Source organism: Parasteatoda tepidariorum, chromosome X2 (assembly GCF_043381705.1).
Source record: "Parasteatoda tepidariorum isolate YZ-2023 chromosome X2, CAS_Ptep_4.0, whole genome shotgun sequence".
Taxonomy (NCBI): Eukaryota; Metazoa; Arthropoda; class Arachnida; order Araneae; family Theridiidae; genus Parasteatoda; species Parasteatoda tepidariorum.
Window position 1 is genome coordinate 51245002 of NC_092215.1, and position 22388 is coordinate 51267389.

Sequence of the window (22388 nt, forward strand, 5' to 3'; positions counted from 1 at the left end):
GTTATTCTTTATTAGTTCTCTAAGATATATCTTTCACAAAGAAGAAAGCTTTCAGGAAAATGCGATGAAATGGCACTTTTCATACATAAAGCCATAATTTCCTTCACATCCATGAGAATAAGTAGAAAACTTCATAGTTTGGACTCAGTATGATTGTTAAACAACAAAATGACCTGAATAATAATTAATGCGAACTCAATTTAGACTTGCTATTGTCTGAGAATTTTTTTTAAAAATTTTATTTAATCACATAAGAAACTGAAATTATCAATGCACAGCTATTTTTTTTAAATACAATAGAGCGCCAATTATCCGAAAGCCGATTTACCGGCTTGTACAATTATCCGGATCGCTCACAGACCATATGTTTTTTCCAACCTTCTTCAAAATAAATAAATGAATGAATAAAAAGGAAAGAAAAAAAATTAAAAAAAGCTTTTTATTTTCAGAATGTCTGAAAGGGGTCAAAGAATGGATTCTTTTGTCTCTCGGTGACCTCGAAAAGAATCTCACGTTCTTTACCCCAAGTTTCAAGATGGGTGGCAAGTAGTTTTTTAATAAGGAAGCAGGTTCCTAATAAAGTTTTAAAATTTAAAGCTTTTAAACACGTCGTTTGTAATATGCTATAATAAGCACTACTACAATTGCCAGTCAGTCCTAAGCCTGGAAAAAGTATCAAGGGAAGTTACTAAAAAACATTTATCTGCTTTTTAAAGTTGTTCAATTATCCGGATTTTTCGTTATCCGTCAGAGCTATACTGTAATTACCTTTCTTCTGCCATAAATAATTTTTTTTCCCTTAAAAGAATTATGATTAGTTACTAAATAATATTAAGTCATTCCAAATTAAATAGGACTTATTTTAAAATCCAATGCCAACTAACCATTCCTAATTAAACAAAATTTCATAAACAGGTGCTTAAATCTTTTAAATTAAGTTTTTTAAAATTAAGGCTTTCCCATGTTTCTACGCATATTAAAGTTTTCACTTTCTAAAAAATTTTAAATCTAGCTTACGAATAAGAACTTAATTTAGAAGTTCTTTTAAATTTGATTTTTGAAAACTTAAAACTACAATCGCAAACCCAATGAAATATATTTGCGAGAAAATTATGTTGAGAAAATTATTAAATTATGCTGTCTCCCGGTTGGTTATTTACATTTGTAAGTAAAAATATTTAAATTTTTCAAAGTATTATTTTTGAAATTAAAACCTATAACAGAAATCTTGCTTACTTTTAAAGCTTCTTATTTCATTTTTGCATGAATTCATTTAAATTTTTCATATCACTTTGGAATCAATTAAGAGCTGATTTTTAAGAACAATTGTAGCTAAATGAAGTTTCTTACAAGAATTTTTAAGCTGTTTTTTTCACGTAAAAAAGATGTGTCTAAAGGAGAAAGAGAGCTCTAGAATGTAGGTAATTATAATTATCATGGACTTAATTACTATAATGATTAGATTACCCATTTCGCTTCGTTATTAATTACTAATCGGTATAATTCATTTTCATAATTATGAATCATTATAAAATACATGTTAAAAATTAATTAATGTATATCAATGTTTATACAAATGTTAAAAGTGTGAAAATCGATGCTTTAATTAGAAAAGTTCCACTTTTATTATGCTATTAACGATTTATTTTCATTTATAGTAAGTTTTACGTTGTTTTTTTTTAAATCCCTGAATTTCTTAAATTTGAATCAATTTGTCCAAAATAATAATACATATAGCGTAAATATGACTATCAAAATTATAGCATAATTAATCCTATTGAAACATAATGCATCAAGTGTTTTCTGTAAAAAAATTTTGCCAATTTCCGAATGCTTATAATTTTCCTCTTTTTATAGAAAAGTCTTAGCAAGGTTTTATCAATAAATATGATTGAAAGTTTTGAAAATGAGCGAGTATTTTGAAATATATAAGGTCATGAAAATTACTTGATAAATGTAGAAATAGTTAAAATTAGGTATTGTATATAATATTTTTTGCAAAATATATTTGTTTGCATAGTATGTTTACGAATCTTTATTCAGTCTTGTTTTATTTTTCCATTCTAACAATAAGAAATAAGAGCTACAATTATCATAAGCTAATAGATGGAGCCACTAAACCTCGTGGTATTGTTTGCTTTTAGTTCTAATTATGTATAAAACCTTAAATATAATTTGAACAATTATCTAAGTTCAGTAAGGGTTTTTTTTCGAATTTTAAATTTAAAAATTTGAATCGAAAAATTAAATATTCATTGAACTAATGTAAAAACAATCTTCATGCAAGAATTTATCCCAAAATTTACTTAAAATTGTTTTTAAAATTTATTCATTTAAAAGTGTCAACTCTTTCAAAGAAATAAAAAAACAAGAAAATAAATAAATAAACCGTCGAAGAAATGGAGACAGGAAGGAAAAATTATAAAAAAAAAATTTTCTTTTTATTTAATTTTCGCAATTAAAAAAAAATGGTGTATATTTACTCCATTCGGCAGCATCATTAGAAACATGCAAATACAAGACCATAATCAGATTAAAATTTGAAATAAGGTGAGTGGAATATCCGATTATTTATTTATTCTTTAGACACAGTTATACCAATACAATTCTTCATTTTTCGACAGGTAGTTAATATTATACATTTGCCTAATTTTAGATATTTGATAAATATCCTTAATTTCGCGTAATTTAACGTCAAGATATTTTTCAGCACTATCTAATTTAAACAGTAACTCTAAGTTACGTTTAGAAAAATCTGAAACAAACAAATGTGTAATTACTCAAATTATTCATATTTACTCAAATTATTTACTCAAAACCATTAATTGCGTGACCATTAATTCAATCAATCAAAACCATTAATTAAGGTGAGTGGAATTTCCGATTATTTATTCATTCTTTTGACACAATTATACCAATACAATTCTTCATTTTCGACAGTTAGTTAGTATTATACATTTGCCTAATTTTAGATATTTGATAAATATCTTTAATTTTTCGTAATTTAACGTCAAAATATTTTTCAGCACTATATAATTTAAACAGTAACTAAGTTAAGTTTAGAAAAATCTAAAAACAAAAAAAATTTGTTGTTACTCAAATGATTCATATTTACTCAAATTATTTACTCAAAACCATTAATTATGTAATTGACATTTTGAGAAAAAATTCATAAAAGGTTTAAAAATTATCAAGTACTATTTCTCCTTATCTAAGCGCCTCTTTTAATTTTTAATCATTTTTGAAAGGAAAGTTGCCATCGAATGATATATGAACATCAAAAGTTAAGTACGAAAAGCACCCAGAAAATATTAATTAAAGTTTTAATTTAAAATCCAAGATGGCGAGGGTAGAGGCCTCTTAACGAATTTTGACTTTTACTATAGAGGGTTCATCTTATAATTTACTAGAAGTCTATTAATGTTTTTTTTTCAATGACGTAATTAAAATTCAACACTTGAATGGAACACAATAAGTGATTCAGGGTAATAAATTGTCACTTAAACTATTCATATTAAAAATAACAATTGCATAATAATTATATTTTATGCCAGTGGGGAAAAAATGTTTATTGGCTTGCATTTAACAATTCTTACTCCATTAATTTTTATTAAAAGAGAAAATAATTATTACAAATCGCAAAAGAGAACATCAAAAGTTAAGTACGAAAAACACCAAGAAAACACTAATTAAAGTTTTAATTTAAAACCCAAGATGGCGAGGGTAGAGGCCTCTTAACGAATTTTAACTTTTACTATAGAAGGCTCATCTTATAATTTACTAGAAGTCTATTAATGCTTTTTTTTCCTCTCAATGATGTAATTAGAATTCAACTCTTGGATGGAACAAATAAGTGATTCAGTTTAATAAATTATCACTTTAACTATTCAGATTAAAAATAACGATTACATAATAAATATATTTTATGCTAGTCGGGAAAAAACGTTTATTGGCTTGCATTTAACAATTCTTACTCCATTAATTTTTATTAAAAGAGGAAAGAGTTATTACAAATTTCAAAATTCCATAAAAAGAAAGGCAAATAGCTATCCATACATTTAAAAATAGAATCGATACATTAACGAGCTCTTTTATAATTATAAGCGAAAAAAATAATTTACGAAAAAATTATTTTATAATCTACTTGTGTATAAAATAATTTTAGTAAATATGAAACTTCAATATAAGAAATTTAAATTAGTCATTTCATTTAATATTCACCTGTCTTCCATGATTCTTTTTAACTTGTCTATCAGAAAACAAATACACAAATTGCTCTCCTTTGTTACTATTCGTCTATAGTTTTATAAATTATCTTAGCTATATTTTGAAAAGCAATGCGAAGTTGTCGTTTTTCCTGTATAATTTATGCAGAAATAAGAAAGTTTATTAAGTTTAAAAGTCTACATGTTATAAGTTATATTGTGTAAGTTATTAAGTTAAAAAGTTTTGAAAGTTTATATTTTTTACTTAAAGTATAATTTACATAAAAGCAACATGATATAAGTTAAATATTTCTACACCCCATGACATTATCTTCAATGCACAAATACTCATTTCTATTTAGAATTTTTTTTTTCTGAAATCGGCATTACATTACTTATTATTACTGTTTATACGTGAAGAATCAATTTCAACTTTATAATAGTGTCTGCAAGGTGTTCCCTGATCATCACCCTTAATATATATTTTAAGAAGCATTGAAAAATGACACCAATTAGGGATCGTAAATTAATATTTAAGCTTTAAGCATAAAAGTTTATTAAGCTTATAACAAAAATATTATTAAATCTAACAAATCACAAGGTGAAGATCACAAGTAAAGCGAAATAAAAGAAAAAGTATTAAAACTAATTTTATTATCAAATAAAGCTGGGAGTTGTTTTAAAATTCATATCAAACAAATAATTAACCGTATGATATATTTAGAAAAATATCTTTTTTTTCATGCTAAACGTGTGTATATAAATAAATCATAGTCTTGCTGTTCTTTATTATCTCATTTAAAATGCTTTATAATAAAAAAAGCCTTCAAATTTCAACTCATACTTTAAAAAAAATTGAGTTCTTAAAACAGTCCCATTTTGTTAATAAATGATTTAAAATATTGTTGAAATTAAAAAAGGGAAACAATGTAGTAATTATAAATACCTGTTTATCGATAAAAAGTTCTATGGCACATTGATATATGAATGTATACTGAAGAGTAAATATTTTCTTTGTCTCTTCCATTGATTAGGTTATTCGAACTTAATTCTACGTTCTTTAAATAATTAAAAACTCATATATTCTTTTCACTTAAAATACACAGCTATTTTAAAATATTGTTCTTCATTTATATTATACCATCACAATTTTTCTTAATAAAAAGATATTAGAAAATCAAAGCCGGTCTACACAATACTCAAAACTTCTTAATAAATGAAAATGACAGAAACGTTTATCTATCAAAAGCCCACAAAATCAAAATGGACTGTTCATCACAAAAGGAAATAACATCTGCTGTTTTATAATTTGAGAAGTATCGTTTGCTGAATTAATTAGTGTTTGTCTAAAATCGCTTTCAGTCAAGAAATGTATTTGTTGGCATCATAAAATATCTTGCGTAAAAAAAATCGTCTGCTTCATTTTATCATTTACAATTATCTTAGGATTATTAATGTGATAAAACATAAAAAAAAGAACTATTAGTTTTTTGTTCTTTCTTTTAATTATTTATTTATTTGGTTTCAGGAAATATACGATTTTCTTATGTCTTCAGAAAAGAGATTGAATGCTGATTTCTTGCATTTCAACTAAGCATTGACTTCATTTTACAGAAAGAATATACACAGAAAGAAATAAAAATATTTCTCATTAGTTTATAACCCAAGTTTAAATAAATTTCAAGGAAAGTAAATTACATGAAGTCAAAAAAAAATTATGCTTTTCAAACAATCATTTAAAAAAAAAACCTTATTTGGATTCTTAAAGTTTTAAGTCAATATTCATAAAGTTAAGCCTATCGTGCAAACGATTATTGTTACTTTCAGAAGTAATACAGATGTCTCGAAGTAAAATAGTTTTAACTATATCATTTCAAATATTTAATCCTCCTGATATTTAATATTATCAAATAAAGGAAAAATGAGTAAAAATTTTTTTTATTTTTTTTATTTTTAATTTTTGTTAAAAACACGTTTTTAACGTTGCTTAAAAAATTTATTTAACGGCATTGATTATAAAACATTTGAACTAACGTACTTATTTTTCCGAAATTTCTTAGATTTATTTATTTTACGACAGAAAGAATACGAAATCTGACGTCAAGCGCTGTGCAATGTGTTTGTCATATAATCTAATGCTTTCTGAGTACATTTAAGACCAATAATAAGATACATATCTAGTATTTTGACAGCTATAGCATTCCACAAACCGCTTTTTCCTTTTTTAGCTTCCAGATAGATTCTTTCCATTCCAGTAAATACCGTCAAGTCATAAAATGCACAAAACTTATTTTGTTACACCTTCTTCGTTTTGTGTTTTTTTTCCAACCAACTACGAAAGCAGTTTCAAAATATTGAATATAATTTGCATGGCATTCTATGGCAATGACGTATATGTTTAACGTCATTCAAATATTTCGTTTTGTTTCTTTCCGTCAATAATTCAATGATTTTTGAGTAAATAATTCTGTAAAAATTATGGTGTATTAGATTTTTCGTTATGTAAAATTTTATGGTAAAAATCGATTTTAAGGCAAAAAGTGCCGGCACTCCGAGTGCCAGTATCTTTATTCATATTTTTTTTTCTTCTGTGTAGTTACGTCAAGGATTTTTTGAAATGACTGTTCATAATATATTTATTTTGAGCCGCGATGGCTCAGGGGATGGAGCGTTCGCCTTCCAAAGAGGTGAACCGGGGTTAGATCCCGGCGATAGCTGGTCGATACGAAATCCGCACCCGGCTTGCACCGACCACAGTGCTGACGTGAAATATACCCAGTGGAAGATGGATCAAGGGTTAGAGTCCCCTTGCCGTCAGGCTAACCATGGAAGATTCTCGTGGTCTTCCTCTCCATTTAACGCAAATGCAAGTTAGTTCCATCAAAAAGTCCTCCACGAAGACAAATTTCTTCTAATACTTGATCCAGGAGTTCCCTTGTCTTCGGTATTGGATTCAAAATTACAAGGCTACTGAGTTGAACATTAGTAGACGTAAGCCCAAAAATTGGGTCGGCTGTTCAACGACGGTTATAAAATAAAATAAAATATACATCTATTTTTGGTTTCTTATAAAAAATTGAATCAAAAAGTATACGCCTTAAGGGGTCGCAAGTTAATACTTAAGTGAGAGAAAAAAAAACATTATTGAAACCTAACGAATCATTACTGAGTAAAACGGTAAAGATCAAAACCTGTTTAATATTTTTAGTTGGTGTCAGCTGTCATGTTAAGCGTCCCGCATTGGACTGATCGTAAAGAAACGGTTCCCAGCATAACACTGAAGTCAAGCATCACTGGCTGTGGTCAGTAAGGGGATGGGTGACCACTTTTATCAGCCTGCTTAAGGTCCGAGGGTGTGCGGTATCTATAATAGTACTGTTCTACAGTAAAGTGCTCGACTTCGTGTGCAAGTCGTCGGGCAAAGCAGGGGATTCATCCCGTCTGCAGAGGATCAAAATTGCAATGGCATGTCTTCGGATCATCCGCAGGTATGTTTCCTAGACAGTCGCCAATAGCCCATTGTGCAGCTATACGTAAATAAAGTACATACCTACTTGCCATCATATTAAGCAAGTTTTGCTATAATAATATTTTTGAATTATTGTCAATGTGAGGTAAATGGGTAATTAATCAAAGAAGACGGCTTCTTTGGGTAAAAATTTTAACAAGTTTTTAATAGCTCAAACATATTCCCAAATTGCATGATTCTATCTTACGCAAATTTTCTTACGTTTTGGCAAATACGGTTGTAGACAAATTTAAATTTGGTCCCTTAATTAAAAAAACACAGTGTGACATTCTTTTGCTTCAGTTTTGTCAAGAATTTTTAAAAAAATATATAGTAAGAGTGGTAATCATGAAGCACCCTGCACGTTAAAAACGCCGCTGATTTTTCGAGGCTATAGTAAAAAAGGTTGTAATTTTTCCCTGTCGCTTATGATTGATAGTTATTATGTTAACAAAAATCAACGTAATGTAGACGTTCATTCCTTTTAAAAGGTAGTTAAATAAACACAACCCCACTTTTTTTAAATTAATATAAATATGTAGAAGAAATTGTTGGAATTATAATCTCTTACACTTCGCTGGTTTTTATTGTTCTAAATTTAGAAAAATACTAAAATAAAGCGTATTACTTCATTTTGGAAAAAAAAAATTGGTTCAAATTTTTCTGTCCCGCACTGGACTGGTAGAAAAATTTCTAATAATTTTCTCTTTTTTTCCAAATAATTTTCTTGCATCTATAAAAACATGCGCATTGTTATTAAAGATTATAAAAATTAGCTAGTATTTCCTAAATACTAGCTAGTTTTACTGAGTTTGAATTTCATTCAGACAGTTAATTTTCATTAAATACTGCAGCTGAATTGAGTTATTGTTATTATTATTCAATACAAAAAATAAAACAAATTCCTTGACAATAATAAAAAATTCGGAACTATCTTTGCGAAATAAAGACACACAAATCACAAATTCCATTCTTAATCGCTGCTTTTCTTTTCTTTTTTTTTTCAAAATTATTTCATGTTCAGTAAAAAACGTATCCGTGCAGATTTGGAAACGAACCAGTATTGACGTAGAACCTAGAAATCTCTTTATAAATTTTTATTATACATTAGAAGAAAAAAAAATGCTGGGACAATAATTTACTAATCAATTCATTTCTAATGTAAATAAAACTTTAAATTAAATTTATAATAAGCACAGTCCTAAAATATTTGAGTATATATATATACATATATATATACTTCATTTTTTGACTACTTTATTTTTACCAACATTATCTAAAATAAAAATAACTCTGTTAGCATTAGCATTTATTTTTTTACTTGTTACTTTTTAATGAAAGTGAGAATCCTGAAAAATAGTCTCCCTCTTGTTACATTTTTCCCAAACTATGAGGGGCTACCGCAATTAAAAAATATATACAGAGTGTTCTGTAATCACCGCCTTTAATACTTGAAATCTTTATCAGAAAAGAAAACAAATTAAATATAACCGAAACAAATATTAAATATTAAAAGAACAACGCCGCTGTTGGAGTGTGAGACAAATTACTACTATGATTGACAGGATTAAAAATATCAAACCTGTTTAATTCCCCTGAGAAACAATGAAAAGAATTGAAATGCCATTGTTAGAAATAGCTTTAGACTGTAACAGGCAAGTTAATAATAACTAAAGATTTCATTAGTTTTTGTTCTTTCTTTGCTCAGTATATTAAGGAAGGTGATTTCGGATATCTGTTATCAGCTCTTTTTACTCTATGCTTATAAAATCTTTATAGAATAAAAAGTAAATAAGATTTTTACGCCGGGCGTAAGAAATTAATATTGAAATGAAAAAAGAACTGAAACAACCTCTGGCAAATCATTATCGAGATTGATGCGAGCGAAGGAAGAATTAAATTATTAATGAAAAGCTCTTCAGAAGAAATGGGGAACATCTTTTATTTTAGTTACTTATATTTTAAATATTTTGCTCTGGTGGACCTCGGTATTATTATCTTTTGATTTTGCAAGCATTTTTGACTTTTTTTTTTCACTTAAACTAATTTGGTGTGTTAGTTTTACTTTATTTTTTAAACAAAAATATTCCAGAAATATTCATTAAAAATATCATACTGCATCTTATGGCCATAATCCTTGAGTTAGTGAACCAAAAAAACCAGCTAGATTAATATTTCTCAAACCAAATTACACGCAGAGGTGATGAAAGTCAGTGTTTTCATTCGATTAGTGTTTTATTACCGACGATTCAGTGCTTTATATGGATTATTTAGACTATTAGCATAATTTTTATGTACAAAAAATTGCACACAAAAATTTTTTTGACTAGTTTGTTTCCGATCATTCACTAAGTCTTTACAATAAAAAACATTTTGAGCCTTAACCTATTTATATATAAATATAATTTTTTATTAACTTTAATACGGGTATTAATCCGCGGACTGGCACTAATCCGCTGATCGGTTGTTGAGAAACAATGCCTAAGATGATGATCTCCTGAGTTTGTTTTCTCAGAAATTTTGCGGCATTGTGAACCATGGAGTAAATTTATTGCAAATTTAATATGGTGCTACTGTGCATCGAATGAAGGTAGTAATATCGCGCAGTAAGCTATAAATATCGTGAAAATTAAATCATTTTTAACTCACACGAAACTATACTTCAAATAAAAAGCGAATATGGTTCAAATTAGCACCTTATTGCAGCATTTTCAATTCAATATTAAGGTTTAATGTTGTACTAATTTTTCTAAGTGTAGTATCGTAGTAAAAGGTCCTCTTTAAATCCGCTTTGTTATTTCATATTTATCTAGTTGAAACTAGTTAAGTAAAATGATATTTGCTTTTTTTCTATGGGGTCTATTCTTGTTTTTGTCTGCTAGTTTTCACTGTTTCAATGTTTAAAATATTATAACTTTACTAGTATAATGTCATTCAAATTTGCTGCAACCTTAATATGGTGTTAAATTGAACTATGTTATGGTACTCCTTAAACTTGATTGCACAATACAAATACCACAACAACTTAAACGAATACATGATTCCCTTTACCACTTTTTTAAAATTGCAGCAAATTTGCACAGAATTACAGTTGAAAGTACCAAGAACATGGTTCAGCCTTGAACCAATTTTTCTGAGAGTGTAATCTTTTTTCTGATTTAATCGTGCTTTAGGTAACACCATCAGAGGTTTATTGCAAATTGAAGATACCTCATTGATACATCAATGTAATATCCTATTATATATATATATATATATATATATANTAATATTTTTATTGTGTTAGCCACAAGGATTTTTTAAAAAATTTTCTAATTCTATGATTAAGGATATAAATTAGTAGAACCTATATATATGTATATATATATACAGTGGAACACTGGCTTTATGTTGTCCGTTTCGTACGTTATCCCGCTTCCTACGTCATTTCCTGCTTGTCCATGTAAATTGCCTATACCGATTATGATAAATAATTTCAGATATACGTTTATACGTTTTTCTAACAGATGAAAATTATTTTCTCAACAAAGTTCGCATTTTTTCCGAATTCTGCATTTATGTTTTTCTTCTTTTTCCTTCTTTAAAAAGAGCGAGGTTTGTTTAATAGCTTTTTAAAGCTGTAGAAAGTATAGAATTTTAATTGTAAAATTTTTGAGTGGAATTTTTTCCATCAAACTTCAGCTTGTGAGTCTTGGAATAATCTTAATCATTTAAAGAACGTTACATTGAGCAATTGGTTAAATAATCATTTTATCCTATAGTTCAGTGACCTATAAGATGCTTTTAAGGGAAAAATTACTGATCAGGAAGTTTTGAACTTGATTTCTACAGCATTGAATAGTGTTGACTAAAATGCATTGCGAATGGGTTGAATCAAGTAGGCTTTTCGGTATCCAGCGAGAACATTTTGCCCTTTGGAGTGTAATTGGTTGAAGACTTTTCGAAATCGATGACGTGCATTTCGACTGCAACACACATCCCATTACTATTACTTTTCAATTCTGTCGATAGCTGATTTAATGCCTGTTCCAGATGATAGAGGTGAAAACTGAGAAGATTAGTAAAAAATATCTAAGGATATACACACAATTAATTAAGAGTACTAAACCAATTCTGAAACAATATTCATTTACTCATTCCAAAAATCTAATATCAACAATATTTACTTGCTTTTGCAAACCAGGAAGCAAATTTGCAATCAATAATAAGTATTGTTAGGGACATTGTTGAAATAATATTTAAAAGCAAGTAAATGTTATACATTTTTTTCTACTGGTTCATCTCAATTTTTGAAAATTTGGTTTTATTATTTTACCCTGATTTTACGCTTTTCTCCAGACTATCTTAAGAAGAAAGCACGAAGCGGAAAAACGTAAAATCGGGGTTCCACTATTTAAATTATGCTAAAAATGACTTTCTCCTCACAGTTGCTTGTTACTTCCATATTTTGCCTGGTTCAAATTGGACATGCATTCAATGTCTAAAATTAATCTAAGTCCTTTCAAATGGACTTGTCATCCATCATAAATTTCGTTCATTTAAAATATGGGAGTCAGCAAGGTATTAATAAAAAATGTTTTGTTTATGAACTGTTAGAAACTTCCCGGAAATAATGGTTTAAACAGCAATTTATTAAATTTTGCTATATTCAAACAAAAACAGTTTATGTAAATAACCAGGCATAAAATGGTAATTCAAACTGTTAACTGTAACAAAATCGTTTATTAACTGATTTCACCTAATACGGTTAAACATCCAGAATTTTATCGCACCAATTAGGCCTACTTAATGGAGCCATTTAGTTCCTTGCAGTTGGTTATAATAGACGAACGAGCTAATCTGCCAATATCATGACCGATAAAACGAGGCATCGAATCCCAGCGCGGACACTGCAATATTTTCTTCGCACCCTTTAACACATGAAGAGTTTCTAGGGTCCTAAACTCTCCAATTTGTGACCCTGAACTATTAGAATACGATACTTTCATTCGCGCATAGATGGCAACACCGTACAGCTGCTTAACACAAAAAAGTCTAGAATTCCCTATCGCTTGCAATAGTTAAAACAATCAAATAAACTAATTAAACCACATTTCACGGTTCATTTAATAGAACACAACTCAGCCACAACCTAACTCTAATACCCATTACCTAACAAAAAGCCTAACTCCCATGTCCAGTTAAATTACTTTTTTACGGTTTTGAAACCGTGCTAGATGTAAATGGTAAAAAAACATATAGTTTTGTATTTATGATTTTTTAACTATGCTTGTCGTATGCATGTTACGGTTTTAATACCGTAAAGGTAAAAAATATTCTTTACTGCAAACTCTACGGTTAATTGGATTGGCACACTGCTGCCAGTTATTTTACCGTAATTTTAGAAGGAAAGTTCTAACGGTACGAAAGCAATATGAATGAGAGTCTCTACTAAACTAACGTCAATCATAGAACAACTTTTTTTTAAGCAGATAAACTCAATAAATATTTTCTACTATTGAGCGTAATTCTACAAACATGTCAAAGGGCAAAGATAATACTAATAAATGAACTTTTAGCACTTCTTTTTTATGAACTGAATGAACTTTTTGAACTGAATTAATGAACTCTTTGTACTTTTTAAAAATGATCATATTCAGAAAAATCAAGTATAATGGGTATTATTGAATGACCAGCTTTATTAAATATTTTTAGAATCCTTGTCAACAATATATATAATATAAATAATATTAAATATACCTATAAAAATATACCTATTAAGCACTACGAACTAATAATTTAGCTGAGAAAAAAATAAAGTACTACCGAATTCTTACAAATTTCATGTATTGATGGCAGGATCAAAATCATCAGAACCTATTTAATTTCGCGGGAAAAGGGGAGTTGCAACATGAATTAGAAAAACTTTCAAGCTTCATTCGGAAATAAAAAAGATAAGGATATTTTAATTGTTTTTACACCTGCCTTTCTCAATAGTGATTAGTCACATTTCGACAGCATTTTTTCCTCCTAGCTTGGACATTAATTTCCGATCCCAATGCATATTCTTATTTTTACTTCAATTTTTCAAGGATTCTAAAAATATGCTTTAAAAATGGTGATTATGGAACACTCTACGAAAAGAGGTAACAGATATAGGAGAGAGTGGGGCAAGATCGAGTAGTGTGGTGAGACCAGGTTCCTCAATTGTGTCGAAATTAGTTCTGGTACTTATTAGAGGACGAACTCTGAATTACAATTTAATAGTCAAGAATAAGGACCTACTATATTGGCATGCTTTTGCTGAATAATTCACGCCGTCTGTGAAAATGAATATGCTTCGCCATGTCAACTTTCTAATGTTCTTTTGTTTTTCAACTAGCCTTATTTATTGACCATTACAGTTACAAAAGTTATTTTTAGTTCAGCTTATTATGTGTTTATTAAAACATCGGATGTTGTTATTCTTCTTCCTCCGCTGCACTGCAGCTTTCGTGGGCGCAGCATAGATTAACACCAAGAGGGTAGAGGCAAAACCGGGAAGTACCTCATGCTAACTCTAAATTTAGAAATAGTACAGTTTCTGTAAAAAAATTGCAAGCATTTCTGTTTTATATGACAATTTAAGAAAATTACATACATGATGCTTCTTTCGTTGCATTGTAGCTTTTCTCGGAGCAGCATANAAAACAGAAATGCTTGCAATTTTTTTTACAGAAACTGTACTATTTCTAAATTCAGAGTTAGCATGAGAGTAGAGTTAGCATGAGGTACTTCCCGGTTTTGCCTCTACCCTCTTGGTGTTAATCTATGCTGCGCCCACGAAAGCTGCAGTGCTGCAGAGGAAGAAGAATAACAACATCCGATGTTTTAAGGGTCTCAGGACAAAATTTACTACAAGCCCCTTCTTCAAAGCACAAAAAACCTTACTTTCATATATTGTAGAATTTTTAAACACCATTTATACAAAATTGTAATTTTTACATAGATATAAAAAAAATTCTCAGCAACTTTCTTTCTGAAAGAAATTAATTAATAAGTGTAATATTTTTCTAAAAATTGATTGGACCCTCAGCAGTCCCGACCCCTGGAACAATTATTCCCATTTTGAGTTCTTTACTATATCACACGAAAACTAAATGCATAATTTTCTAAAACTGTCATACAAATAGAAATGTCTGTTGCTTTTTTTATTTCTAAATTTAGTATTTCTAAGCTTTCCATCGAGTTAACATGCGTACTCAATTTTACCTTATTAGTGAGGCGATCGGGTGATTTAACTTATTCTAGAAAAAAAATCATTGTTCTTGAAAATGTGGAAGATTATTCTTCCACATTTGTGTTCTTCCACACAGGTGTGTTCTTCAGGAATGATATATTGTTTACATAAACAATGACTATCTTGATTAAATCTAACGACTTCTAGTTGGAACAGTTTAGCTCCAACAATCCTTCGAAACTTAGCTATCCGGTTATACTTCACTTTCCCCTGTTATATAAATTATTGAATATGCGATATTCAAGACTATCAATTTTCAGAGAAATAATAATTAAATAAATTTAGTACCTTTTTTTATTCAACTTATAAATACGTAAATGTAACAAGAAGTTACACCTACTTAAGTTAAAAACTGAATAAATATTACGTATTTTTAACCTAATGATAATCAATTAAGTCGAGTAATAAAACAGAATTTCGGTCTTTTACCAGAGTTATTATTTTAACATAATAAACAAGGTATCAAACTAAAGGTATCATTACTTATAAGAAGAAAAAAAACAATGAATTTATTAAGGGAATAAAGATTTCGGTCTTTTTAATGGACTATTAAGATTTGTGTAAGAATCGAAGAAACCATTGTTAGATTAAATATACTAAATAAAACTTTCATGCTAATAAAAATTGAAATATTAAGAAAAGTTAGATGAATTTAAAGAAATAATCTTTAATGATGCAATAACAATAAATCTTTTATTCTTTTGTATAAATGATAATCAGAGACAAAAAAAAATTCTACTGTAAACAAACGAAGTCAAACATCAGTGACAAAAAAATTATAATTGACAAATAAATCGAATAAATATTTTCTACTTTTTTGTGTACTATACATAATTATATACTAATAATTATATATACTAATAATTCAAAAATGTCCACAAAAATGATTTAAAAATTCATGAAATATTTTTCTTTCAATTTGTTTTATTTATTTATATTTTTTTTTATATTTATATATTTTGCATCTGTAAATGCATTTTGCCCTTTATCATAAAAATATATAACAATAAAAACTCAAAACTGACTTAAATAAATTAAATATTTTGGAATTCAATATTGTTAAACTTCAAAATCAGTAACAACTTAATTTTTATTTTACGCATTGTAGCTGGCACCTGTGTCTTAGTTAAAAAAATATGCAGCAATAATGTCGATTGCGTGCATATTATCTTATATTAATCTATTTGCCTAAAATAGCATTTTTACAGCCTATCGCTATTCTGATTTAATTATATTTATCATTTCTTTTAATGCTATTTCTTTATTAATTATATTAAATTTTCTTATTTGTTTTAACTAAGCTTGCGTTTTGTTAAACAAATTATTCAATTGTATAAAATGCAGATCATCTTTTGCTTCAAGGATCAAAATTTTGCTTTTTGCTCAAAGTGAAAACAAAATTGGATAATTTGTTCTGTTTACTAATAATTGAAATTTAAAAATAATTTAAAAATACATAAAATATTTTTTCCTTTTATTTATTTATCTATTTTACTTTTTTATTTATCTATTTTATTTATTTCGTAACTGTTAATACATTTTGACCTTTACCATAAAAATATTTAACAATAATGACTAAAAACTAACTTAAATAAATTAAATATTTTGGAATTCAATATTGTTAAACTTCAAAATCAATAACAACTTAATTTTTATTTTGCGCATCGTAACTGGCACCTGTGTCTTAGTTAAAAAAATATACAGCAATAATGTAGTTAGCATGCATATTATCTTATATAAATCTATTTGCCTAAAATAGCATTTTTACAGCCTATCGCTATTCTGATTTAATTATATTTATCATTTCGTTTAATGCTATTTCTTTATTAATTACATTAAGTTTTGTTATTTGTTTCAACTAAGCTTGCATTTTGTTAAACAAATTATTCAATTGTATAAAATACAAATCATTTTTTGCTTTAAGGATCAAGTTTTTGCTTGGGGCTCAAAGTGAAGAGTAAAATTGACAATTTGTTCTGTTTCCTATGAGATATTCAAAAATGATTAATAAAACATTTTCAAGAATCAAATCACTGAATAATTAAAAGATAGTTCGACTTACCGAGTGTATCTTGAAGTTCGACGTACAGTTCTCTGGCCAATTTGAAGCCGTCGAGTGAATGTCGATGTCGATGAAGATTTCTGATTCAAAATAATTGACCTCTGTGTTTTTTCAGTTCGAAAAGCACTTCTCTGAGAACTCATTTCACTGTAAACTCTGTTCTGTTTATTTATACCACTCTCAAACATAGAATTAGACTCAACATCACCGCTTCGAAAATTACCACCACGCGTAAATCGTTCCTTTGAAAATAACCCATTCATTTTTTCATTCATTTCGTTGTCGAATTCGTCTGGAATGTTTGAAGAACTAAATTGAGGTGATCCATTACTTTTAAAAACACAGACTTTATTTTCAGATTTAGATTTATCAGGCTCTTCGCTCGATTTATATCCTGGCATAATATTATCTTTTTTTGAAAAATGGAATTCTGCAGATTTTTTTTCTTGCTGGAATTCAGCTGCAAATGCTTCCATTGTTGATTTTTCCGATTTTTCAAAGCTCATTTTTGTACCGGTAGCTCGCATTTCTGTAGAATTCTGAGCAAAATTTAGCATATCTTCAAATCCAATCATATCACGATTGTTTGGAATAGTGCGTCTGTTCATGGGACCCGAAAACACAATGGCACGGCTAGTGTCAAAATCTTGCTCAATATCACTTTCATTGTCTTTCGATATATTTTCTTCAATTATCATATCAGGTCTGTCTTCCAATCTCTGGAAACTAATTTTTCTTTCTCTTCTTTCCATAGGTAAAATTTCAAAGTTCCTTTCATTATTTTTATCAACTAATACAAATTTAGAGGTTAAATCCTTTTCGTTTCGAAGATTCCCACAAGTTTTGGGATCATTGAAATTTGCCTCATATGGTTTTTCTGATAGAGGGACACTTGGCTTTGGATCAATTGGAGTCTCTTCAAAACTAGTCTTATCTTTCTCTTTCAAAAAATCGATATTGCCTTTGTTGGCAATACTTTTTTCAGGAAAAAGATCTGATGGACGTGCATTAGTAGCTCTTTTGTTTTCATTGGCATGTAAGAAAAGACCGGAAATGCTTTGTTTGTTTAAATCTCTAGATAGTGAATCACTTTTCTGTATTTCCGATTGACTCCAAAAATCTTCTGTGTTAACTGGTGAATCTTCCTGATGGTATTCCTCTGACTTTTGTTCAAATGAAGAATTTTGAGAAGTGCTATATCCGTTAGTATTTATGTCTGACTTATCCAGTTTTTCATTGGGTATTGCTGATGAAAACCCAACATTTTTATTTCCAGAGTTAATCAAATTAAAATTTGGCTTATTGAAAATATTACTTTTCATGCTCTGTTCAATTGGTAATGATTTTTTTATGGTGCTTGTAGAGCTAATTTTATCTCTAGCGAGTATTGGCCTTGATATAATTTCTTTATCAATGAAATCTTCACCACGTTTTGTGCTAGGGGAATCTTCATTTGATAAGCTCCGTTTATAGAGTGGTTGTTCGTTTTGAGGAGAAAAGCAATTTATTTTCTCTGGAGATGGAAGTTGTTTTTCCCTCGTGAGCACTGAAGCAATTTCTCCTTTTTTAAGGTTGAGACTAGCTGGCCTAATATTGGTCTGAATATTTGCTTTTTCAGGAGATGAAAGCTGTTTTTCCTTCATGAGTATTGATGAATTTTCTCCTTTCCTAATATCAAGGCTAGTTGGTCTGTTGTTAAAATTATTTCCAACTGAAGATTTATTTTTTGATGTCACCTTGATATTTTCTTCAGTTATTGGTGACTTAAATGAACCTATTTCGTTTGTTGGGGATGATTTGGCATTACATTCAAAAGAGCTACTGCTAATTGGACTAAATAGAGTTCGAATTGGTGATAATGGTGAATCTTCAGGATCCTTGGATTGCCAACGGTATGAAGCATAATTGTCTTTGGGAATGCTTGATTCTCTCCTGTTGTTCAGCACATTCTGCTCCATTTTCTCTCGTTCTAAACTGCTACTCCCTTTTTTTCCACTAGAGCAATTCAAATATTTTTGAAGATACTTATTCTGTTTGCTCCTGTCACAGCCAATCTCAGGTTTACCAGAATTATGGAGTCTATGGCTATCATTTTGATTTTTTGCTGATTCTGAAATAACCGGTTTAGGATCTTCTTTCTTGAAAAAGTTACCATATTCTCTATTGGAAAGCGGAGAAGGGTTGTTTTCCCTAGTTTTGTCCTTTATGGAGGTATCGGAAGAGAGCAAAGTGCTGAACCTTTTCGATGGTGCTGATCTGAAGTCATTAGTAGGCAAAGAAGTATTTAAGGTACTTAATGAAGAGGACAACTGCTTCACATTCTTCAAAGACCGTCCTTCTCTGATTCTAGAATGAAGAGCTTTAAATTCCTGATATCCACCATCAGATGCAGGCTTTTCTTTTTGCTCAATTGATGTAGATGTGTGGAGTAAATTTAAATTTCCAGAAGGCAAATTTGAATTAATTAAACGTGATTTTAAAATAGGTGGGCTAACGTTACGTCTTTGAGGGCTGGGTGATTGCCGATGGTGATCAAAAGCTGTCGCCCGAACATCTGGAATATCTTGAGATGGTAATTTCCTGCCATCTCGTTTAGAATTACGCTCCAGCAAACTGTCAAATCTAGGGTACAATTTTTCTGCTGCAGTTTCTTTTTGTTCACCGGTAGAAGACGAACGATTTCCCGCCCTACCAAGTGTCGATGACTTCGAAATAATACTACTTAAAGGCGACTCGAAAAAACTCGTTGCAGCACACCCACTCCTACGAAATCTCGGAAGTGTTGATTCCCGTTTAGGAGTATCCATTGCGAATTCCTTTAAATCTTGTTTCCGATTATTTTGAGCCATCCGCTTAGAATTTGATGATCGGTCTCTTTAATAGCATGAGAATTATGGTAGGTTTATTTCAGCGGTTAAACTCGAACTCTCGATTATGTTTGTAGTTAAAGCAGGTGCACGTTACCACTACTGTCCTCTAATAGAAGCGCATGCCTTAGCCGCATAAAAGCGCCCTCCATCAAAGCAAACAATTACGTAAATTGCAACGTAAGAAATGTTTAGATTATAAGATTTATCTAAAAAGAAAAAGAAATTGCTATTTTTCTTTTTGATAGTAATCAGCAGGAAATTGAAAATCAGGTTAATTGCAATTTTCCTTTTCCTTCTATGATGGAATTACTTAAGGCTCGTCATTAAGTTTTTTTTAAAATTCATTTTTGATTATATTAGCGATTTTTATTGTTAAATTATTAAAAATAGATTATATGACTTCTTAACTATTAAAAAAAACAAAAATATTTGCTGTTGTTCTTTTTCACTATGCATTCTGTATTTTATACATGAAGTAAATTAGTGATTTTTAGCCATGTATATTTAAATTAAATAAAAATATTGTGTATTATGCTATTTCAACAAACAGCGTGTGACTATAATATTTTAGAAAAAATAATCCTTAGATTACTGAAACATGTTTTGAACATTTAAAGTAAAATTTATTACTATAACTCAAGTATAGTTTTTCGTGCACACACATAAATTATATGAACTTTATTTTTGCAAAATACATTATGGATTTTCGTTCGAAATAACTATACATATAGTTTATTTTCAAAACTGTTATAAGTAATTATTAAAACGGTTAAATGTATAAACTGTAGATTGACCGTACGTGATAAATTAAAGCAAAATTTGTAACAAATAATTCAAGTATAGTGCATGTTACACACACATAAATTATCCAAACTTAATGCAAAATGTTAGGTGGACCGGAAAGTAATGTCGTTTCGATGAATTTGATATTTTTTATCAAGATTTTATTTTTAATCAAGATTTTATTTTTAATCAAGATTTTATTTTTAATCTAGATTTTATTTTTAATCAATAATGTATTCACCCTCGTTAGCAACAACATTTCAATGCCAGATCGAAAATGAATCGAAATGAATAGAAAAAAATAAATTGGTTTTTAAGACTAACGAATATTCAATGCGCTTAAACGACATTACTTTCCTGTCCCCCTAATATATTATAGGTTTAGGTTCGCTTAAAATAGATATACATATTAGTCATTCCGAAAAAGTTATGTAAGTTTCCGGAAAGGTTGAAGTTAAAATGGTTAGAATTTAATAGCATAAATGGTCATTAAAAATGGTTATTTTTAATTATAAATAAAGTACTTATAATCTCTTATATAATAGGTTGACGAAAATGTTTGGTACCGGATTAAAGGAAGTGCCGGATTGGAAATGTGATAAATAAATGTAATAAAACATGTAAATTACGTTGAATTAAAAGTCAAATTTCTATTTAATAATGCTAAAGGTATATATATGTATATTTTTTTGATTTAGTGAAATGTTAATTTTATTTGAAAAAAGATGTAAGACATACATGTTTGCATCGTTGCATCCCAATAAATAAACTCAGCAATCGAAATAATGATTTAGTAATGTTTTTCATAAGAAATTCCTTAATTAACATACTATATGGCCAAAAAAGTTTACAAAAGAAATTCTTTTTAAAAAAAAATTTTTAAATAATTATTTTTTTAACTTAAAGTTTCTAATAATAAATTTTGATAAAATTGAAATTATCTTTTTATTTAAAAAGTAAATTACCGTATTTGAGTTCATAAGAATCTATTCTTAAAAAACGGTAGAGCTGATAACAGTATAAGAAGATTTAATATATATATATATATATATATAGTATATATGTAATAGATCTTCTGATATGTATTACAGAATGAATCAGCATTTATATCTACACTACCCTGCAATAACGGAAGAGACACTTTCAGTTTTTGACAATTTTTTAAATTTCTCAAGAAATACTTGAAGGATTATTTTGTAACTTTAGAGGAAATTAGTTCATGCAATTTTCCATACAAAGCAATAAAGTTGAAAACTTTCAGTAGTTTTAAGGACCGACAATAGCTTACGAAAGAACGCAAGTATTTTTGATACCCTAAACTGGAATATGAAGAAATAAGCTTATTTTTTATACCGATTTAGGTTTTAATTAGCAATAACTGCATAAAATTTCATGAGCCTACCTTAAATATTTGTGAAGATATAGACATTTTTATATAAAAAAAGACTTTTTTATCTCACGTTTTTACCATAACTTTAAAAATATTCAATAACATCAAACAAAATTTTTGGTACAATTAAAGGACAATTACAGCATTATTGCTTTAAAATTTCGAAGCAATTCGTTAAAAATTGCTCAAGATATGATTATTTAAAGTAGTTGTTTTTTATATTGCGCATGTGCAAAAATAATTAAAAAATTCTTTTTTATAATTTTGAGTGAATCGTATTTGGCAACTAATGAAAAAAGTCTGATTTGAATA

General features: G+C 28.6%; 2 protein-coding genes across 4 annotated transcripts in view; one reads left to right on the plus strand and one right to left on the minus strand.

Moving 5' to 3' along the window:
- The window catches only part of LOC107443799 (uncharacterized), a 406219-nt gene extending 386293 nt beyond the window's left edge, over positions 1 to 19926 (minus strand). For both annotated transcript variants that reach the window (XM_043040927.2, XM_043040926.2), the window contains exon 1: positions 17034 to 19926. In XM_043040927.2, coding sequence (XP_042896861.1) covers positions 17034 to 19882 — 2849 coding nt within the window. In that variant the 5' untranslated portion in view covers positions 19883 to 19926. The remainder of the gene's footprint in view (positions 1 to 17033) is intronic.
- LOC107452615 (mitochondrial import inner membrane translocase subunit Tim10 B) overlaps positions 1 to 22388 on the plus strand; it is a 70368-nt gene that overhangs the window by 20349 nt on the left and 27631 nt on the right. The gene's annotated exons all lie outside the window — the stretch shown is intronic.